This window comes from Corvus hawaiiensis, chromosome 21 (genome assembly GCF_020740725.1).
Source record: "Corvus hawaiiensis isolate bCorHaw1 chromosome 21, bCorHaw1.pri.cur, whole genome shotgun sequence".
Taxonomy (NCBI): domain Eukaryota; kingdom Metazoa; phylum Chordata; class Aves; order Passeriformes; family Corvidae; genus Corvus; species Corvus hawaiiensis.
This window is the reverse complement of record NC_063233.1, coordinates 13028-34397: the sequence shown is the minus strand read 5'-3', so window position 1 is coordinate 34397 and position 21370 is coordinate 13028. Positions and strand designations below refer to the sequence as shown.

The following is a 21370-nucleotide window of genomic DNA, read 5'->3' as shown; positions in this document are numbered from 1 at the left end:
TACCACCGTTACAGTAATGTCTTAGAATGTCAGTGAAAAAAAGGTCCTTCGATGTGGAATTTGAAGACAAATATTTTTAAACCTTAAATAAATGAATGTCCTCAGGTTTTATTTTCTCAGTTCTTCCCAAATTAATCCTCAAAGTCTCCTTGCTTGACCAAAGCACGCTTTGGAAGTTCTTCAGCGTTGTTTCTCATAAATTAAGGTAAATTCCCAAGCATCCCTCAAGTCCTTCCCCACTACAAATTAACACGCAAAGAAAAAGCCATTCTTCATATTCATTCGCCACACGGCCATTCATCACCCGCTCTACGAGTCTTTCCACGATTTTGAACTGCATGAAACTGAGCTAAAAAGACACAGAGTACCAAACGTGACCCCCCAAAGAATCAATGCAGAACAGTTAGATTGCATTCAACTCTGCAGCCAGCCCTGATGCAAACAGATGATTGGTAACAGTTTGCTGTTACTATTAGTTCAATGCACACTTTACCAAGATGTTACCAGTATTTCTAGAATATGAGGTCCCCTTTCTTTCATTATTAAGACTATATTTACAGACGAAAAAGTTTTACAAATGAAGGTAAGCAGAAACCTAGGTGCCACCGGAGTAGTTGCAGGAACACACTGCGAGTTTAGCAGCAAGAAAGACGAAGGGAATGATGCTCTGAGGCTCCGCTCAACTTCTTTATCTCTTATTTAAGACAAGCACAGCTGCCAAAAGGCAACTGAGGGTCCAAAAAATGAAGCTATAACCTCATGACACCAAGGAGCAAACTGTAAAGCGCAGAGGTCGGCTTGAACATTGTAGTACCACCGGGATAGCATATATATATAAAGAGTGATGAACTAGAGACCGCGAAGCATCATTCAGAGGTATTTTTCTCCTAACACGATCAAGTGAGCAAAAACGTTACCAAAATGAAATAAAATGCCAGAATTTTCAAAGTCCTCTTCCCTAGTAATTGACTGCAAATATATCTTTCGTAGGTGAAAAATAACTGAAGCTGAATAATTTTTTCAGCTTCCTATGAGTACCTTTGGACACTTACCTCACCAGAGGAGCCATTTTCCACACGGAATCGTCCAGCTCTTTGAATGGCTCCATCAGCATCACTAGATATAAGCTATAAGAGAGTTTAAGACAGGTTCTATTTCCAAAAATAGCCATACGACCAGCAATCAAAGCTTACTACCATTTCTTTTTGCTCCAGGCATAATGACTTCCCACGGAAAAGGGATCAATCTAGCTATTACCAATTTGACTAAAGGCTTTGAATGACCCAGGAAGACCCCTAACGAGGCATGAATGAGATGCTACTGTGGGAAACATGAAGCAAGAAAACTTAAGCATCAAACATTTAGAAATTTGAAAGGGCAACGAGAACCTTTAAACATCTGTACTCCAAAAAACACATATTTTCATAAAATGCTAGCGAGATTTTAAGAAAAACAACCAAAATACAAGACTGTTCATGTGAGCTTACTGTGAATTTTTTATGACAAATAACTTTTTTTTTTTCCCCAGCAAAAGACTCTAAGTACAAGGAATGAAAGAGCCTCTTACCCGAAAACAGTTTACTCGCATTTTTGGATTAAAACACCGCATCTGTTACGCGGAACGTACGGAAAGGAAAGAAAGATACCTGGCGTTCCCCGCAACGCACCAGCAACTGGGCCGCCAATTTACGCCCAATTTAGTGTTAGTAAATATACTACCCGAGAACTTTAAAATTACAACTATAGCTAGTAGAAAATTTGCGATTTCTTCTCACAGTAAGAGAACTGGCGTTCATTTTCATAACTCCTCCCCACTTCCGCTTTCCTACAGTAAATTTATGTAATTTCATTACGACCCTGTAATCAGAATGACAGTTTTAACTGCTGACATATTTTCACTGTGGAAAATGAAGTGCCAGCTTAATCTTTGAATTTCAGGAAAATGCAGAACAACTGACAGATTCTAGGGAACCCTTGTCAAAATCCTAATTCTGACTAGTTCATTTAGTTTTAAGCCCTCTCCCACTATTATGAGTCAAATACCTATAAAATTACATACACATGTATGTACACATGTGAGCACGCATAGTTTATAACTTACATAATCGCAAGTACTTCATTAAATACTACCCTAATATTTTGCCATCTTCAGCTTCCAAGAGGGAAAAATGCTCAATTTCCATCTGGAAGTAAACACAGTATTTACATAACGTTTCCTGAAGTGTTACAACGAAATATTAATAAAAAAGGTGGTAAAAAGATCCCCTATCACCAGTCTGATCCGTATCTATTCAGAAGCCTCTTTCTATTAGCTTATTACTTTCAAGTCCAGCTTAGAAAGCACGTTTTCCAAACTGGATCCAATTTTTTTACTCGGAAATGAAAAGGATTAGAGCTCTGCATTATAAGCTGGTAAACGGAAGGACAGGCTACATAAACTTACAAGCTCCACAGATCCATAATGCTTTCTGCTAAACTCTCCACGTCTGCAACCCAGATCTTCAGAGACAGAGCTGGAATAGAAACGTTTCATCAGTGTACACAGGTCAACTAGCATCACACTTCCTGCAATGCTATACCCTGCCATTAAAAAAATATGAACAAGCTTCATAGCGTATAAACTCATTGCTGCAGGGAACACTTCTTACAGCATGCACAATCTCTAGTAGCCATTGCAGTCTGGCTTTCACATGACTCCCAAGAGAAATGGCCGTGTCCTGACCGGAAGCAAAAGCTACAGTTAAATTAAATACTTAGGCACGGTGCAATCAGAGTTCCAAAGCAGGTGGTGGCTTATAAACCGCGTCCGAAATGTAAACTTAATGCCTCAAATGGGACAACCGCACTATACGACTCAGTAAGACCGCACTTAGCGTGTCACTGCTGATTTCTTCAGTCTTTTTTCGGCCTACACGCAAGGAGAAACTAGACCAGTACTTCCACTTAAGAGCACAAGGAAACGACAGCATTTCGGAGGTGTCCCTCCACAGCCTTAACAAAGACAGCAAACAAAAGTAATCCTACAATGCAAAGGTCAAAATCCACCTGCGTTACCACATATAACCTCATACCATCGTATCACATTAAGCACCGCCTCTACGCAACTCCATTCCAATAATTTGAAGACATATACTGTCTTGCCACAAACCATACACTTTGGTATGAAAAGCTTTTTTCTGACACCGCTCTCTCACTAATTAAAAAACCGGGAATATATCTGAGCTAACAATTAAAACAAGACTGCTTTAATATTAATATTCTCATTCATTTGTGTCCCAATTCAAACTACCTAACCTTCAAACACACTAGCAGTCCTTTTAAAAGTCAGAATTATGCCCAAGAGCTAATCTCTGCTTCTTCTCAACCTAACGTCACCTGCTTCGCATCTAGTCATTAAAGCAGAATCTTACATCAACATAAATGCTACAGAGACAACGTCATGAAAATTAGGCAGCTTCACTTTAGGCACAGGTAAGATTCACATCGTCGTGCTATTTGCATAAGCGCATATACTCCCTAATGAATTCTTGCCTGCATACCTCTTTGGCTCTCCATTCTCGGTTACCACCAAGATCTGTACCCAACTCTCTGACATACCACATCTGCTAATTTAAAAAATACGCTGTGATTAAAATCAGCTGTTCATATTCATTTTCTTCACTGAATTGCATCCTTCCTCAGTCCTGACCTATATAAGAAAAACGGCTGCTCCAGTTATGACACTTTTAGAGTAGTTTCCACCCTACTAAGATGAACTGCCGGCACTGAAGAGGTCAGTTCGTCAGTGCCTCAGATTAGCTGGGCTTAATAATTTAAAATTTACTGACATTGCAAAGTATTTAAATACGGATGCACCTTTATTCACGTGAATAAAACCAACCAGCTTATGTTCATTTGTACGGCATCTACAGTATACTCCACCTCCCCTTCCCATTTGTCTGGAAACACAGGTGCAGTTGTATAAATGAACAGTAAGGACGACGAGGAGAGAGGACTAGCTTTCTCCCTTTTCAACAGAAGCTCCTACAAGACAGTCCTGAAAGCTGAACAATAAAGCACGATTGAACATACTTGCTAAACTAAATCTAGATGTTTTGAGGATCCTAGCGTCAAATCCCAAGTTTTGTCTTTTAGAAGTTCGACACCGGAAAGCACATTACTTGGGGGTCGGGAAAGTAGTGGCAGAAAGGATAAAGTTTGCAGATTGCACCTGTGTGATCAGAAAGGACGTAGCCTACATGCCCCTTGGGCTTACCATTCTCCTTACCATCTATATGTTTACTTGCCAGTATCGGCCAACCTGTTTTCACTTAAGAAAGAGTCACAGGTACAAACGCAGTCAGCAGTCGTGTAATTGCAGCGATATCCCAGCGCTACCCGCCTGCACGAGCTCAACGCTGAATACGCCGCGAAACCGACTCTGAAGACGCTCGTCCGACTCCGCCCACACCACTTGCAGCAGCCCCCGAGGCAGACGGCTGCAGCTCGGGAGCTCCTGCTGCTCCGCTAGCCCGAGGGCCAGCCGCCCCACGCCGCGGAAGCCTCCAGCGCCGCTCGCCCCAGCGGCCCCTCCAGCTCCCGGTCGGCGGAAGCAAAGCACCGCCTTCCTCTCCGCCATCGCCGGCCGGCAGCACGCCACGCCCCGCCCCACCCGAGCTTAGCCCCCGCCTCCGGTACCGCTGAGTGAGGCCGAGGAATCGGGTGGACGCCCCTTCCGCGCTGCTCAGCTCCATGCGGACGGCCAGACGGAGGCTTCACCCCTCCAGCGTCGCTCCCGCGGCTCCGTCCCGCGCGGGAGAGGCGCCGGGAGCTCCGCGCGCACATCCCGCTGCCCCCGGCGCACGGCCCCGCGCGCCCGCCCCGGCCCGCCGACCACTCCTACGCCGCGTCGGCCACCGCGTCGGCCGCTGCGCCGCCGGTAGTGCCCGCCGGGAGTTGTAGTCCCGGGCTGCGAGCGACCGGTCCGTCCTCCGCCGCCGAGAGCTGCAGTCCCGCAAGGGGAGCGAACGGGTCCTTCGCCCCTGTGCAGGGAGGGACCTCAGCCAGCACCGCCCCTCCCGAATGCAGGCTTTGTAAACGTAACGGTAAAACATCATTTGAGACATCTCTTGACAGTTTTCCATGGAAAGCACGCCTATTCGATATGCCTGCAAGTAACAGAAACCAGTCAGCTCCAAGACGGCCAAGCAGATAGGTCAGATTTGCCGTGGAATGCTGCTCTCAAGTCAAGATGCTACACCACAATGATTTCCATTTCCACTACGTGACCGAAAGCGAGTTTGCGTGGTGACTTGCCCGCCAGACGAAAAGCAAAGGACTACAAGACACATCTGCACAGCGTTGTACTTAACACTGAGAAAAGCCAGTCGTCAGAGTTTGTCACAGATCTATTACTGTAATAAAAATTTTGCTTAGAAGTATGAAATTAGAAGTGCCACAATAGCATTATCTGAAGCGTACTTAGCATCACATTTCTTCATACCAATCAGACATGACGCAGCAGAGAATTTTCATGCTTGACTTTCAGCTATATCGACCAAGCGAGTGAGCCACGCAGCAGCGGTGGGAGGGCTGGAGCTCTTGCGGTGGGTCCGTGAGCGCAGATTCCCGTCGCGGTACAGCCGTGTCCTCCAGCCTCGCACAGTGATCTCCCTGCAGTAGCATCATAGGAAAGGGATGAGACACCGGCTGGAGCGCAGGAACAGTGGAGGAACAAGGCGGAGAAGAGCCTGAGCGGGAGACAAGGCACCATCCTCGGACACACTGCCTATTTGCTATGGGGCAGCCGCCAGCCTGCGCCACAGGAGCTGGGGAGGGACTTCAACCATTTGGGGGGCTGCCCTCCCTTTATTTTTCTAGCAGAGACCCCTTTCGGAGGGGGGATGTACGTATGTAAATTGCATTATTAAAGCAACATGCTGCTGTCCGGGCTAGTTTGATTTGTTTTGTGCTTTTTTTGGGAGCGAGTTTTTTAGGGAGGGAGTTGGAGTCTGGGGGTGATGATGTCATTTGGGGCACCCCAGTGTCACTGGGAGAGTGAAGATGCAGTGGAGGAGAAGGTGAGTAGGGTATGGGAGGGGTTAGGTGGGGTCCTCCCAAAAAAAGGGAGGTTACAGCCCAAAAATGCTTGGAAGTTTAGGGGGTGCATTTGTGCAAAAAAATACAAAAAACTGCCCCTCTCTGCAGTCCTGCTGGGCTATGTCATGCCCTGGGGCCACTCTGCCGTTGCTCAAATGGCCAAAATCCACTCATCCAGGAGTGGGAAAGGGAGGGAAGGCACAGGAATTCATCTTAGGTGGTGAGGCCTGGAAATTTTCAAGGCAACGAATTGATCTTTGGATAATTCCAGCAGAGCAGAGAACACGGTGCCGTGGGCTCTGGCAGGGCTGTGCTCAGCTCTTTGTTCTCTCCCAGGTCCAAAAGTGTGACCACTTCCAGCAGCAGCAGCAGCAGTGACAGCTCAGCCAGCGACTCCTCCTCTGCCAGCCAGGACTCCTCTACCTCCTCCGAGGACAGTGACAGTGAGGACAGCTCCTCCTCCTCCTCCTCCTTCTCCTCCTCCTCCCCCTCCTCCAGCAGCTCTTCCTCCTCCTCCGACTTCGACTCGGATCCGAGCTCCTCCAGCAGCAGCAGCAGCAGCAGCAGCAGCTCTGAGGATGAGCCCCCAAAGAAGAAGAAGAAGAAATAGCTGGGGAGCTGCAGGACTGGTGTGGAGTGGGGGACAAGCCCCTCCCAGGGGCTGGAGCACACGGCTGCCAAACATTCAATGGTCAACATTTCTACTGCTCACACTTTCCAAGTGTTTTGCCTAGTTGTTCCTAGGACATGGAATGTCCTAGGCTTCCTGAGACTTACTGAGAGAGTATTTTTGTGCTTTATCCTTTTATGGAAAATTTTACTTTTTTAGTTCCAAGAAAAATTTTTAAAAAATCTATCATCAGATTCGTTGATATGAGCTAAAGTCCAGTAACCTGGATGTTTACACGCTGGAAAGCAAAAGCTTTTTATTGCAGGTTATGCTGTGCATCATGTGCTGTTCCTCTGTTAATGACAGCTTCACTTCCATTGAGAAAATCCTCTCCAACAGTTAAAAGCAGAAGTTCTTCAGCGCTGCTGTGGAGCTGTGGCATTGTTGAAGCTGAATGCACAACGTGTCCCACACAGAGCCTCCCATCTCATCAGCTGGTGCCAAATGGATTCTGTGCTGCTGAGCTTGTGTTCCAATGGCTTTTCCTGATGCTTCCAGGTCCAGTCTTAAGTGCACCATCCAGCTGAGCTGTGTTGGTTTGTTACTGATCAATGGAGTGCTTGTCCTGCCCGCAGGCTCTGGGCTTTTCACTCCCCTGTGGCCTTGGCTCATGTGTTGGAAGTGTTTGCTGAGACACAGAGTGTTGGTGGTGGGAAGCAGCAGCTCAGTGACTTGGGGCTGCTGCTGCTTTAGGAGTTTCATCTTTGTGCCTTTTTTTTGTCAATTCGGTGTGCCCCAGTGAGACAAGGGCTGCAGTGCGTGTTCTGCAGAGCTCCAGCACAATATTGCCACGCAGCAAAAGCAGAGAAATAATAACAGCCACAACTGGGCACTGTTCTCACTGGGTGCTCAGTAAAAAAGAGACTCCTTGAAATAAAGGGCTCAAAGGAAAGTGTTTCCCTTTGGATGTGTGAAATGCAGGATTGCCAAGTGACAGTCTGCCCCACCAGCACGCTCCCCAGCCACCCCGTCCTCCAGCGCCACATCCACGGTTTTTGAAGCCTTGCAGGGATGGTGTCTCCACCCCTGCCCCGGCCTTGGTCATCCAGGGACAAGGATTCCTCTGCTTTTGCAGGAAGAGGGAAGGGGAAGCGTTTCCCTCGCAGATGGGACAGGAACGTGTTCCACAGGCTCCAGGAGTGGGTGAGTGACAGCTGAAGGCTGAGCCATGGTGAGCAGCAGAGCTAATTACCACTTTCCCCCAGTGCTCTAATTGCCACCTTCCCCCAGTGCTCTAATTAGCACCTCCCTCAGCTCACCCTTCCACCCAGCCACTTCCCCAAGCCTGTTTTTCAGGGGTTTTGTCACCCAGCATTCAGCTGCAGCACAGCTTTGTCCTCCAGGTGCTGCTCCTGCCCGGAATTGGACCCACGGGGATGGAAAACGCCACGGTTCCAGTGGGATTTGGGTCTCCAGCACATCCCTCCCGCTGTGCCCTTGGCCTGGTGCCCCCAGCCACAGGGAAAGGGAGCAGGTGGTGTAATCCCCCACCTAATCCTAAAGATTTCTCTCCAGGAATGCCGGGGCCTCCCAGCTCGGCGGAGCATTCCCTGGTGCCAGACGCTTCCTCACATGCAGGGAAAAGGTGGAACCCCAACGCTTTTCCCAAAAGCCCAAAATATTCCCCCATCTGGCAGCCGGGAGCTGAGGGAACGGGCACCTTCCCCTTCTGTCTGGGTGCCTGTGGCAGCTCCGAGGTGTTGCTCGGAGATTTTCAGTGCTGGGGCTCCTGCAGGGCCAGGGAAGTGCTTTGGGCCCCGTCATCCGTGCAGGGAAAAGCAGATATTCCATTAACCCCTTAGAGACCATTGCAGGAGCTTCCTGGGGGAGCTGGGAATGGGGATCCGTAGGGGGATTGACTCCCAATTAATGCTGTCAGAAACCCTTCAGCCACCCCAAACCACCCCAAACTTTCCACAAAGAAACCTGGAGGAGAACCCAAGGCCTCCTTGTGCCCTGGCCGTGTCACACCCTAGCAGTGCTACTCTGTGCTTCCCCTTCTTTGGGCCAGAATTGTTCCCAGAATGATAAACCCGGAGGGAAGTGTTTCCACCTGGGAAAGGGAGGCTGTTCCCACACCACCCTCCTATTTATTTCATGAGGAATTTTGAAATTTTGGTTTTCTGCTCCAGCCAGGGACAGAAGAAAGTTTGGGCAGCAAAAAAAATCTGAAGTTGAATCAGATCTTAAGCCTGGATTTAAAATGGATCACAGTAAAAGAACCAAAAAAATCCAGAAAAGAATGAAAGAATTCCTAATTCTTCTCCTGATCTCCCTCTGCTGCATCCCTGTCCTCCCATCCACTCTTCCCATCTCCAATTATAGATCCCTCCAGGCAGAGCCCTGCCAGTGTTTCTGTCAGGGAAGTGCCAAGCCCATCCACAATGCTTTACAAATAATCACAGGGAACACAGATTTTGTGAAATATTGAAGCTTTTGCTGTTAAAAAAAATGAAGTCTCTCTGCCATATCAGCCACGATGAAATGTCAGTGTGCCACCCTTCCCCAAGTAACATCCTTCCCTCTGTCACTCTCGCTCTGGCACATGGCAGGCCGGGATCATCTCCTCCTTCCCACAGGGAAGGAGTTGGGTTTAAATTCGAGACACAAACTTGGACAAAATTGAATGTCTGAGGTGTGTAAGAATAAGGGAAAATCGTCTCAGATCTTCTTCAGCTGCCTTTGTTTCCTGCCCTGTAACTCTTCACTCGCTGAAATGACTCAGAACACCTGGGGATGAAGGCACCGTGTTGAAGGCTGTTGAACCCTGTTCTCCCTCGACTTTTCCAGGACCTGAGCATGTCAGGAGCCTTGCAGCCCATTCCAATGCTTGACAGCCCTTTCCATGAAGGATTTTTTCCCAGTGTCCACCCTGAGCCTCCCCTGGCCCAGCCTGAGGCCGTTCCCTCTCCTCCTGTCCCTGTTCCCTGGGAGCAGAGCCCGACCCCCCCCAGCTGCCCCCTCCTGTCAGGGAATTCCAGAGAGGGAAAAGGTCTCTCTGGAGCCTCCTTTTCTCCCGGCTGAGCCCCTGGGAGAGCAGGGATTGAGCAGGTGTGGTGGCTGAGGTGCTCCAGCTTTAAGGTCTCACTCTGAGAGCACTCCGAGTTTGTTTCCAGGCTGGAAATGGTGCCTGGAATTTGGGTGGCCAATGGGGATCTTGAGGATTTGAGGTGGCAGCTGGGAGAGAAACCTGCTGCTCAAATGGCCCTAGAGGTTATTTCCCTCTCTCTGGAATCTCTGTCAATTAAGAGCCCAGCCTTCTCCGGGGCTGCAGTTGAATTATTTGCTTTCACCTCCGATCTGCCCGAGGTGGAGCGAACTCCTCTGGAGCTGGCAAATGCCAACAGATCCCATCTCCGCAGGGTTAAGGGATGGAATTGTATTTCTCTTAATCTCTTTTGACTAGGAAGCTGGGATTTTCCCCCTCTGCCTGATCCCTGTTTCTCCTTTCTCGAGTCTTGAGTTGTTTTGGGGAGCAGAAGGTTCAGGGCTGTGCCCCTGAAGCAGCTCTGGCTGTGTGAACACAGCAGCTTTCTGCAAGTTAAATCTGCTGCTATTTCTGTATTTGAAAAGGAGCTGAAATGCCAGTGGTGATGTAATGTTCATTTACATTTAGGGTCTGTTTCTATTTATTTTTGCTCCTATTAACTGCATCTTGATTCCAACAGTTTGGGGTTTGTTTTTTTTTTTTTTACCTGCTGAGGCTCTCTTTGCTGTGAACAGCTCGTTTTTTACTTCAAGCCTGCCAGATTTCCTGCTTTATCGAGTCCATAAATGAAGAAGAATGACAGGTAGAAGGGGAAATGGATGTCTCCTCCCCAAGGGAAGGCTCCTAAATTGGATAGGAGCCGTTTCTCTAGGAACTGCTGCCTCTGATTGCCGCTGGAATGGCTCTGGAAGGAGCTTAGAGGGGATCATTCACCTCGGGTTTGTCCTGGATGTGCAGAGCTGGGGAGATGCTTTGGGGCTGAGAGATTTCCTGTGCCATCTTCCATGAACATGCAGAGAGGTGGATTAAAAGTGCCTGCAGAGCTCTGATGTGCAGCCTGTGGCTCCCTGCTCCCACTGCTGCTCCTCTCAAGGAGTTTCTCAGCCCCAGAGCAGGAGAAAAAGGCAGAAAATCATGGAATCCTGGGGTTGTTGAGGCTGGCAAAGGCCTTTAGCATCATCAAGTCCAAATATCAACCACCACCATGGTCACATCAACCCATGACCTCAAGTGCCATGTATTTATCCATACATATTTATCCATACATATTTATCCCTGTATATATCCATATATTTATCCATGTATTTCCCCATGTATTTATCCCTATATTTACCCATGTATTTCCCCATGTATTTTATGAACACTCAAGTGCCATATCCATGTATTTTATGAGCACTTCCAGGGTTGGTGACTCCACCACTGCCCTGGGCAGCTGTTCCAGCGCTGGACAACCCTTCCCATGCTGGGCCAGGAGATGGATTCTGGAAATCCAGACTCTGAGGAGCAGGGGATTAAGGCAGCATTGGATTCCTTTATTCTCCCAGAAGGATAAAGGAGATTTATCCCCAGACGAACCAGAGGTGATCACACTGAGGTCATCAGTGGGATTTCTTCCTTACTCCCACAAATACCCACTGGGGTGACAGAGTTCCCTACAAGGGCGGTGTTGGAAGGAGCTGCTGGAATGTTTTGCTGTTCATTGGGATCCACAGGATGTTTGGTGTCTCTCAGAGCTGTTCCAGGCTCTCCACAGACCCAAACACACTTCTCCTCAGAGTAGAGAGGTTTCCCAGAGTGCTGGTTTTTAATTTCAGATGCTGGGATAACGACACGGCTTCAGGAGGCAGGAGACTCGTTGTGCTGTGCCTCAGTCCAGGCAGGGACAACCCCCAGCTAATAAAAACCTCTTTAAAGCACAAAAAGTCCCATTAAACTGATATTATAAAGGCTGCAAATTGAAGCAGGCCTCAATCAGAAAGCAACAGAATTTAATTCCCCCCCCCTTGCCTATGTGCATGATGATCTCCTTCCTAATTGCCCATCCACGCTTTTCCCACAGAAGGGCTGTCCCGAGGTTGGAGATGGTTCCAGCTTTATGGAGCTTTGATCTTTATCTGGTTTTACTTTTTACAGAGCACAGAACCCGAGAGTGGCAACTGCTTTCCTCTTGTTCCTCCTGTGGCAGTGAACTGCTCTTCCCAAGGACGGCTGCAGGAATTCTCAGGCAGCAGAACGTATGGAATGCCAGGCACGCTACAGAATTCCAGTGGGAGCAGCAGGAACTTCTGTTCTTTACTGGCAGGGCTGTGCCATGAAGGGGAGCTCAGAGATATCGGTCAGCTCAGGGAATGAGCCTGGCTCATGGTAAGGAAATTCGCTGTGCAGTTACTTTGGGCCCTTTCTCCTCCTTCTCCTTCTCCTTCTCCTTCTCCTTCTCCTTCTCCTTCTCCTTCTCCTTCTCCTTCTCCTTCTCCTTCTCCTTCTCCTTCTCCTTCTCCTTCTCCTTCTCCTTCTCCTTCTCCTTCTCCTTCTCCTTCTCCTTCTCCTCCTTCTCCTTCTCCTTCTCCTCCTTCTCCTTCTTCTCCTTCTCCCTCTCTTCCCAACACCGGTTCCAGACCTCAGTATAATCCATGTTCCCACAGCCTGACCTTGCAGTTTTCCCAGCTTAGCAGCCCCAGCAACACTTGCAGCCTCTCTGTCTGGACTTTGTCTTGCTGAAATCTCCCTTTGTTGCTGCCTCACCTTTTATCCAGCAATAACGTGCAGTGAGTGGAAGCTTCTCAGAATTCCCTCCCTGTTCCACTGGAAACATTCCCGAGTGGAAGCAGCTGCACTGCCCATCAGCACTTCCCTGCTTTTAGGGGTGGTTGAGGCATGAAGGATGCACCAAATGGAGTTGGCTCCAAGGGGATGAAATGCTCCCCCTGAGGTTGCTCAGAGAGCTGGAGCTGAGGAATCCGGGTGGGAATCACTGCAGGAAAAAGGAAGGAAAAGAGAGCAGAGGAACAGGGATGCAATTCCAACCTCTCCAAGGACTGGGATGGGCACATTCACCATCACCATTTAATCTAGACATGATTTCTTCTTTGCCTCTGGCTGCCAGGAGCAGGATAAGCAGTTTAATGAGTTTAAATAGTGAATAGTTTAATTAGCTGGAAGAGACTGGATCAATAGCTGCTTAAACAAACAACTGGCTCCCTGTTTCCAAGCTTGGATGTAGTTTTGGAAGGTTCCTGGCAATTTGGCAGGGATTAGTGATGCTGAGAATGTGCTTTTTTGTGGGTTTGGGGCTTTTACTCCTGTTCACGTGGCTGCTTTTTCTTGTTGAGTGGAAAACAGGAGGGAAAGAGCAACCACGGAAGGAATTCCACTCTTGCTGCTTCAAGGGATGGATCAGGAAGGGAACAGGCTGCAGGGAATTTGGAGTGCAAACTGAGATCTCTCCGATATTTTCGGCTCAGTCAGTCCATCGGTGCTTGGTGGCTGTTTAGGCCACGTGCAAGGTGAAGGATGGTGCACATCGCAGAGCTGCTGGTGGCTCCTTCCCCTGCCCGGCTGTCAGTCACCCTGCAGGGTGCTGGAGCAGCGTGCCAGAGGCCACGGATCCTATGGATGCCATGGATCCCAGGGGCGTGATCAGGAGCCTGAGCCTGCTGGCCACTCCTTGCTCTCTCTTATCCTGACTTTTCAGCTCTGCAGCGAATCCAGCTCGAGCTTTTCAACCCTTAGAAACCCAGGGAACTTTCATGTCTGCTCTCAGATCTGGGATTTAAATCCAGCCCTTATCAAAGCACCCCGTGACCAGGCAGGCCCTGAATCCCAGCAGGGATCTGATAAAGAGGGACCTGACATCCTAAAGAAACCCTTTGAAATCCTGCTGGGATTGATTTGTATCCATAATGGAGCCCAGAGCTGCTCCTTTGCTTTATCATCCTCAGGCCCTTCCCAGCTTCGAGGGAAATTCACTCCCTCTTCAAGCCCCAAAATCATGGAAAAGTTCCTTTGTATCCTTCTCTCCACAGCCCCTACGTGGATTAATCAACTTTTTATTTGATATAGTGTCATTCTCCTTTTTTTTCCATGGCTAAAACTGCACGGTGAGCAATCAGAGCAGAAATATGAAATGCAGCAGTCTTGGATTCCACAGTGGGATTAACTTCCCTTTTCTGCTCTCTTTCAGGACAGGAAAAACCACTGACCTCGCCCCATCTTTGGGACCAAGAGCTTTGGTGTTGGAGTAGGCAAAGCCAGCTAGGGCCCCCCTTGTCCTGCCCATGGTGTGGGTCAGGGACAGGCTCCTCTTCTCCTCTGGGCTGGGATGAACTGCCTAGGGAATGCTCTTTCTGACAGGCCGGTCCTAGCCCCGGCTACTGGAAATGGGCAGAGGTGAAGAGGCAAGTGCCAGAGTTCCTTGGGGATGATGGAATTGTGGTGTTTGGCTGTGCCCAGAGGGGCAGGTTGGGCATTTCTGTGTGTCTGAGGACCGGTTTGGGTGCTGGGGAGCCCGGGGAGCCGAGCTCTCAGTGCATTCCCAGCTCTCCCGGGGGTGGGAGCTGGTGCAGGGCTGGGTGACAGCCTCTGGTCGGGCTCGGGGCAGGCCCTGGCCCCGGCACAGACACGCTGGGGTGGTTTGGGGCCGCTTGGGGAGCCGTGGGAGGCAAATGAGGGATGGTGCTGGGCGGAGCGATCGGCCTGCGCTCGTGTCAGCGCAGCCGTGCAGGGCACTGGGATCTGGGTAAAACACCGGCTCTCCTGGCGTTCAGGGATGCAAGGTCTGAGGGACTGGATTTACTTGGGCCTTTCCAGGACAGCAGGAACAAGAGGAAATGTGGTGCCAGAGGTGCGTCCCATCCGGTTGCATTTCCCTCTTTCCCGTTTCCATTTCCTCCTCAGTGCAGGTGTCCCCTGCAGCCCATGAGCACGGGGCCGGTGACAACTCCCTGTCTGTAGAGGGATTCCTTATGGAACAAGGGCAGATGACACTTGTGTGAGGCTTACGACTGTTAGAATTAGACCAGGATGGGTTAAGAAAAAGAAAACTAGAATGGTGTGTTAATCTTACTGGTCAATTAACAAATAGAATCCACACTTCTGTAAGAAAAAATAGAGTGTATGGAGCATACAGAAGTAGCTGGTTTTGCCTGCTGCTGCTGCTTCGCTTTATCATGTGACCCCATTCGAACTCTGCCTTCAAGACAGCTGTGAGACCGTGAAATAAAGAACTCAGCAGAACAGCAGCCTCCTCTGCTCTTTCACCCTGGTCCGAGAAGGAAGGGTACCCTGTCAAAGGCTCAACACCTTCTGCCTTTCTGAGTTTGTTTCTAAATTTCTACCTTTCTAATTTTGTTTCTAATTTTTTTTTTGTTTCTAACTTTGTTTTTAACTTTCTACCTTTGGAAATTTGTTTGTTTCTTGTATTTTACCTCTTTGTTTGTTTATAAATTTCTGCCGTTGTAACTTTGTTTCTAACTTTCTACTTTTTAAATTTCATTTGTTTTTAACTTTTTACCATTCCTCCCAGGGAGGGATGTGTGCAGAATACTAAAACCTGTTAAGTTCTTCACTTTTACATCTATAGGCAAATGCTACTGATTTAGATGTAAATTCATTTTGAAATGCGCCAGCCCTCTCTCTCTACTCTGTCGCATACAGGAATATAAGAAGCTGGGAATAGAGATCAGCAAGTTTTGCGAATAACGAGCCGGCGTTTTTCTGTAGGAAGGAAAGAAGCAAGCGCCTGGCCCCAGGAGCCGAGACGCTCGGGCTGCAGGAGCTGCAGAGCGCCCAGAGGCGGCTTTTCCCTCTGCTCTGTCCCTGCCCCCGGGCTGAGCTGGGCGGCGCTGCTGCCGCCTGGTGGCGAGAGCGCGGCACTGCCGCCCCCGACACGGCGCCCCGGCGCTGCTGCCGCCCGGTGCCGGCTGAGCCGAGAGGGCGGTGGCCTCGGTGGCTGCCGAGCGTGGCAAGGGCAAGGAGCGGGAGCGAGCGGGGCTGGGTCTGTCAGCGGAGGGGAGGGGCGAAGGGCGGTTCTGAGCGCCGAGGGACAGGGCCGTGCGTGAGCGGGGCCACAGCTATGGAACGGAGCGGGCGCCGTGCGGGGCGGCGACCGCGAGGAATGACAGCGCGGGGGGCGGCCCGGCGGGGCCGGTTTTGCCGGGCAGCAGAGGCGCGGTCGCAGCGCGACCCGGGCGGGGGGCACCGGGCGGGCACGGTCGGAATCGAGCCGCCCGCGTGCCGCTCTCAAGGGGGCGGCTCGGAAAGGAAGGCGCAGTTCCGCGCTCTCGGGACGGCGTTAAGTGACGTTTTTATTAGAACCTGCCAGGACCTTGCAGAGGGTGGTTTACACTTCCGCCACACTCAAGATGGCGGACGCAATAGGCCCCTGCGAGAGGTGTCCCTGCCGATGCCTGCCGCCGGTCGCGGAGCAGTCGCCCGCCTCCGGTGCCGCTGACCCCACCAGCCGTGTCCTCGCGCCGGGAAGCACCGCGGAAAATCGCGCGGAAAGCGCGGGGCCGGCGTCGGAGTCCGGGCCGGATTCAGGCAGCCGAATAGACAGAAGCCCTTGTGAGGGGCGGGGGCCTTAATGTACCACACTAAAGATGGCGGCCCGACCGGAAGTGGCTTTTGCCAGCACCCAAGATGGCGACGAAGGGAGGAAGTTGCATCACCGCCACACTAAAGATGGCGGCTCGACCGGAAGTGGCTTCTGCCAGCACCCAAGATGGCGGCAAGGGGCGGAAGTTACGTCACAGCCACACTAAAGATGGCGGCCGTGTACGCTGTTTTCTGACCTTCTCAATATGGCGGCAGTGAAGCCCCCCTCCCCTCCCCCCCCCCCTCCCCAAGCTGTGTCTCTTCGGCTGCCTGAACGCGACGCCGACGCCGACGCCAGCCCAGCGCTTTTACGCAATTTTCTGAGGCGTTTCCCGCTATGCGGACACCGACTGTGGGGTCAGCGGCGCCTGGGGCAGGCGGGGAGCATTCAGGCAGCCAAATAGACGGAGCGGGGTCCTTCCGGCCGCCATCTTGAGAAGGTCGAATAGCCACTGACCCGATCGCCACATTGGTGCGGTCCCGCTGACTTCCGCCCTTCTTCGCCGGGAGCGGCAATGGCGGGGAGCCCGGGGAGCAGCGCGGCCGGGCCGGGGGCACCGGCGCGGGTGCTCCGGGCTCGGAGGTGAGCGGGGAACGGGGACAGCCCCGAGCGGACGGTGGGGGCCGCGGGGGATCGGTATTCCGGCCCAGGGATGGGTGTCCCGGCCCAGGGATGGGTGTCCCGGCACAGGGATGGGTTCCTGGACTATCTAATAATATTATATAACGATCGTACAAGGAGATCTATCTAAAAAATCCTCCATGGTCATCCTTCTCCCAGCCCCGCTGTGTTTTCAGGGTTTTGGGGGAGGAGTTTGGGTCTGGACAAGGCTCTCGGGCACAGAGTGGGATTCTTGGGGTGCAGGGCCAGGATTTGGACTCGATGCTCCCTGCGGGTCCCTTCCAGCCCAGGAAATGCTGCGATCCTGTGCCTCTGAGGGTGAAATAAAGGGCACCGGTGGGGTTTGTGCCCGCTGTGTTCACGGCCCCGCCGGCTCAGGGCGGGTTCAAGGCGCAGCTGCCCCGAGCCAGCGGGACCGGCCGGGGCTGCTCGCTCCCGGTGCTGCCGCCTTGTGGGGAGAGCCCGGCACTGCAGCCCGCACAGGCGCTGGACCACGGGATCGGCGTGGAACAGCAGCGCAGGGAGTGCTGAGGCAGCGCAGGGAATGCTGCGGTCCCAGGGAAGGCTGCGGTCCCAGGGAAGGCTGCGGTTCCAGGGAAGGCTGAGGCGTCCCAGGGAATGCTGAGGCACCCCAGGGAATGCTGAGGCGTCCCCTGCCCGGGGCACTTGGCAGCAAATCCCTGATGTTGAGCAGAAAAAGGAAAGTTCTGGGTTAGTGGGAGGAGGTTTCTGGAATGGAGTTGGGACAGGTGCTGATCCACGCATGGAATCACGGGCTGGTTTGGCTTGGAAGGGACCACCAAGATCATTTACACTCTGTTTGTTGTCTGGTTCCACAGCAAAGAACATCCAGAACTGCCACCTCACCCTCACGGACAGCAGGAATGTCTTCCATAGCTCTTGTTTCGGAATGGGAATGGCAGTTGGGAGCTCTGGCAGGACCAGGTAAGAAGAGAAATGGGATCATTCCAGCTGCTGCTGGAGGTGGTTTTCTGCTTTCAGGCTGTTCTTCTCATTGATCCTTTCACAGCAGTGTTCTAGGGCACATTTGAGGGTAATTCCAGGAATTTCAAACCAGATAAAAACTGGTGGGGAAAAAATGTGAACCTGATCCATTTCTGGTAATTCCAAGCTTCTCCCACAACACCGTTCCAGGGGAAAGCTGATGAAAGGGTAAAGATGCAGAGGAACAAGTGCTGTAAACCCCCCTGGCGCTCTGAGAGAGCAAACCTTGCAGTACTCCCAGCAGATCTCTTGGAGAAAGTGTGGGATCGCAAGGTTTTCCGGGAAAGCAAAACAGGGGCGGAGATGAGGGAATAGGCTTCCAGTTCTTCCTTTAGCTGAAAGCCTGGGGGAATTGAGAGGGGCCACAAGAACTGTTTGTGTAGGAAGATGGGAGTTTGGGGGCTGAATCTGAGTTTCTCTCTGGGGCATTTTTGAGGGAAAAGCTGAGGTGCTGTTTAAGGGAGAGAATGCACATTTTTGGGGTGGAAAAGGTTTAATCAATATTGTAGAGGAAGTAAAATGTTGGGGTAAAAGTGGATGCAATCTGGAGGGGACAGAAGGAATATTTTGGAGGCAAAATGGGGAACTCAGTAGTGGACAAATGGGGAACATTTTGGTGGCAACACTTGACAAACTCTCTGGGGTGGAGAACGAACACATTGAGGGAAAAATGAGGTGATGAGCAGTGGGCACGTAGGGAAGGTCGTGGGGGTAAATCTTGAGAAAAACCCCGTGGTATTCAAGAAATCCTTGGAAGCAGGACTGAGGAATTCAGTGGTGGAAAGATAGGGGAATTTTGTGGGGTAAAACTTCAAAAGATGTAAGAGTTGAGAGTGAGTGTTTTTAGGTAAAAAGGATGTCTTGTTGAAGTTGGGCGTCTGGATTGTGGCATTTGTGGATCACAGGGTGTTTTTCCAGAAAGTAGGAGATAAAGAAGACTCCCAAAGCCTCGGTAGCTGTGTTAAGAAATCCCTCCCAGGGAAGAAAGGTACCTAAACCTCCTAGAAGTAGGGACTAATTAGCATGGGAAGGGAAAAACCCACCCCCAGTGGGAGAGAGCCCGCCGGGTAAGGGAAGAGAAGGATGCCCTTAAGAAGAAGCAGGGAAGGTGAATTTCTCGGTTTGCTGAAATGTATCAAAAAGTTTGGAATCTGGGTCTGTGTGGAGGCCGGGATTTTCTTGGCCATATGCAGAGCCCAGCACTAGGAATAAAGTAATTCCAGGCTTTCCAACGCCAAAAATGCAGTACCAGAGAGTTCTGTTATCCCGAGGACTTGGGGGATATTTGGCAAAAATTTCCGGGGGCCCAGGCTGGACCGAGCTTTTAACGCTCCCCGGATTCACGGGATCGGGGATTCCAGCGTGCCCTGCGCGGGTTTTTTCAGGGAAGTCCCAAATCCGTGTGAGCGCGAAGCAGAATCCCCTGGGAGCTGTGAAGGCAACGGGATATTTCTTGGGAATTTTGAAGGATTGGGTGAGTCCTCAGTGTTAGGTTGGAATGAACGCAAATTGTCCAGGAGTTGCTGGTTTAGGGATGGCCGGATCTGGGTTTGGATTTGTGGGCACCGAGTGTTCCTTGTGTCAGCTTTAGGTCTGGATTAGTGGGAATTGTCAGAGAAAAGAGAAGGGAATTGAAATGCGGAGCTCCATTCCCGGAGAAATGATCAGGATGGGAGAGGAAAGGCTGTGGAGCTGCTGGGAGCTCCTGGAGAACAAAAGGATCGGAGGTCTGGAGGCAAAAGCTGTGGAACAAAGCCTGAAAAGGGCACCGTGGAGGGGGGAAAGAGGGAAAGGATCCCCGCTCCGGGAATCCAGCAGGGACCAGGAGAGGATCATTTTCCATCCACTGCTCTCAGTGGAATCCTAATAAGGAAGGTTGAAGCAAAGTGATTCATTTGTTCTTTGGTTTGGAATGAAAGGTGCTCTTGCAGAGGGGAATATTCACCTGTTAAAATTCTGTTGGATACAGGAAAAGAGGGAGGAAGCAAGCAGCTGGGGAATGAACGGGTGGATTTTTGGTGGATACAGGGAAAGACACGGGAAGGGGCTGTTATATAAGTAAAATACACCTCACGGGCAGCACCAGGAGAAGCCTCAACTGCCCTTTTTTTCCAAGCTCTGACATTCCAGAGGAGTAAGCAGTGGTCAGCCCATCACTTTCTGTATTCCTTGGATGCCCAGTGCTTTGTTGGGAAGAGATAATATTTGGAAATGAACAAATGCGGGGGTGTAATTTCCTGATAGTAAAGCCCCAGAGACCCTGGTTTTGATATCCTTACAGCACCCAAAGGCAACAGAGGGAATCCTGGAGGAGGTGGAAAACACTGTCGCTCCGTCGGTGGAATTCCTGGGAAATGGAAAGCAGCAGAAGCAGCAAGAACAGAGTTGGAAGCAGGCTCCAGCCGGGTAAGGCAGACACCAAATCCTTTGGAATTAGAACTGGGCAGGGGTGGGGAGATTTAATTCTTACATTTGTAGCCCATGGATTCCTGAGCAGGATCCTGGCAGGGAAGACTGCAGGGATCAGACTGGGGACTGATCCCAGCTGGGGGCAGTGAGCCTTGGAATTGGCTGAAGGGAAGAAAGAGGGATCCTTTGAGCACGAGGATCAGCTGTCAAATGTGGAGATGGCATCAGACAATTCCTCGGGAGGGTTTAGTTCTTGGGCCAAATCGATCTGCTGCCTTGTGAAGGAGCTCAGAGACCTGGGAAGAGCCCAAGCAACGCAGGGAATGCAGTGGCAGATAAAACTGCCGGGGAACGGTGGGGAAAAGCATCGAACAGGGGGCCTCGTTTTGTACAGGAACAGTACAAAAAATTGTCCGAAAGAATAGGAATGGAATGGGATTTTACGTATTCCTCGGAGGCCACAATCCAGTGGGAAGGCTGAGAGAAAGAAACAAAGCCTAAAAAGGCAGATGAGCCAAATCTGCCCAAAGCCTCCAATGGCCACATTCCTTGGCATTGCTGAGGACTTCAGCCAAGCTCCAAGCAAAAGGTGAGCCCCTGATTTTGGTGCCAAGGGAAACTCCAAGTTAAGAATAATCCAAATATGAAGCACTTCTCACAAAACTCAGCTTTGCAAACCTTTATTTGGGCTAAAAAAGAAAAGATGGGAATGCCCTTGGCAGAAAAGCAGCTGTGAGGCACAGCAGGCTTCAAATGCCTGTCAGCAGGAGCTCCAGGAGAAATGGCTGCTGGCTCCGGGCATCCTGGGCTTTCCAGGCAGGTTTTGTACTGGATTGCAAGGCAGTTCTCCTGCCTCTGGGGGGTGGCACCTGCATCCCACTGGAAAGGGAAAATGTGGAGAGAGCGGCAAGCGGGAAGACGGTTGCTGATGTGTGTCTTTGGATTGCAGTTCCTCCCGGTGGGTCTGTGCTGCTGGAAGTTTGAAGGAGATCAGTCCTGGAGTACG

General features: G+C 50.7%; 1 protein-coding gene across 5 annotated transcripts in view; it reads right to left on the bottom strand.

The window, feature by feature from the left end:
- GARNL3 (GTPase activating Rap/RanGAP domain like 3) overlaps positions 1-4833 on the bottom strand; it is a 39375-nt gene extending 34542 nt beyond the window's left edge. For 3 of the 5 annotated variants that reach the window (XM_048325820.1, XM_048325821.1, XM_048325822.1), the window contains exons 1-3: positions 4678-4829; positions 2444-2513; positions 1053-1127 (exon numbers count right to left, since the gene is read on the bottom strand). In XM_048325820.1, coding sequence (XP_048181777.1) covers positions 1053-1127; positions 2444-2513; positions 4678-4733 — 201 coding nt within the window. In that variant the 5' untranslated portion in view covers positions 4734-4829. Of the gene's footprint in view, positions 1-1052; positions 1128-2443; positions 2627-4677 lie in introns of those variants that run through there. The other 2 variants (XR_007207848.1, XM_048325819.1) reach the window with 2 other exon arrangements.
- Positions 4834-21370: the final 16537 nt, after the last annotated feature.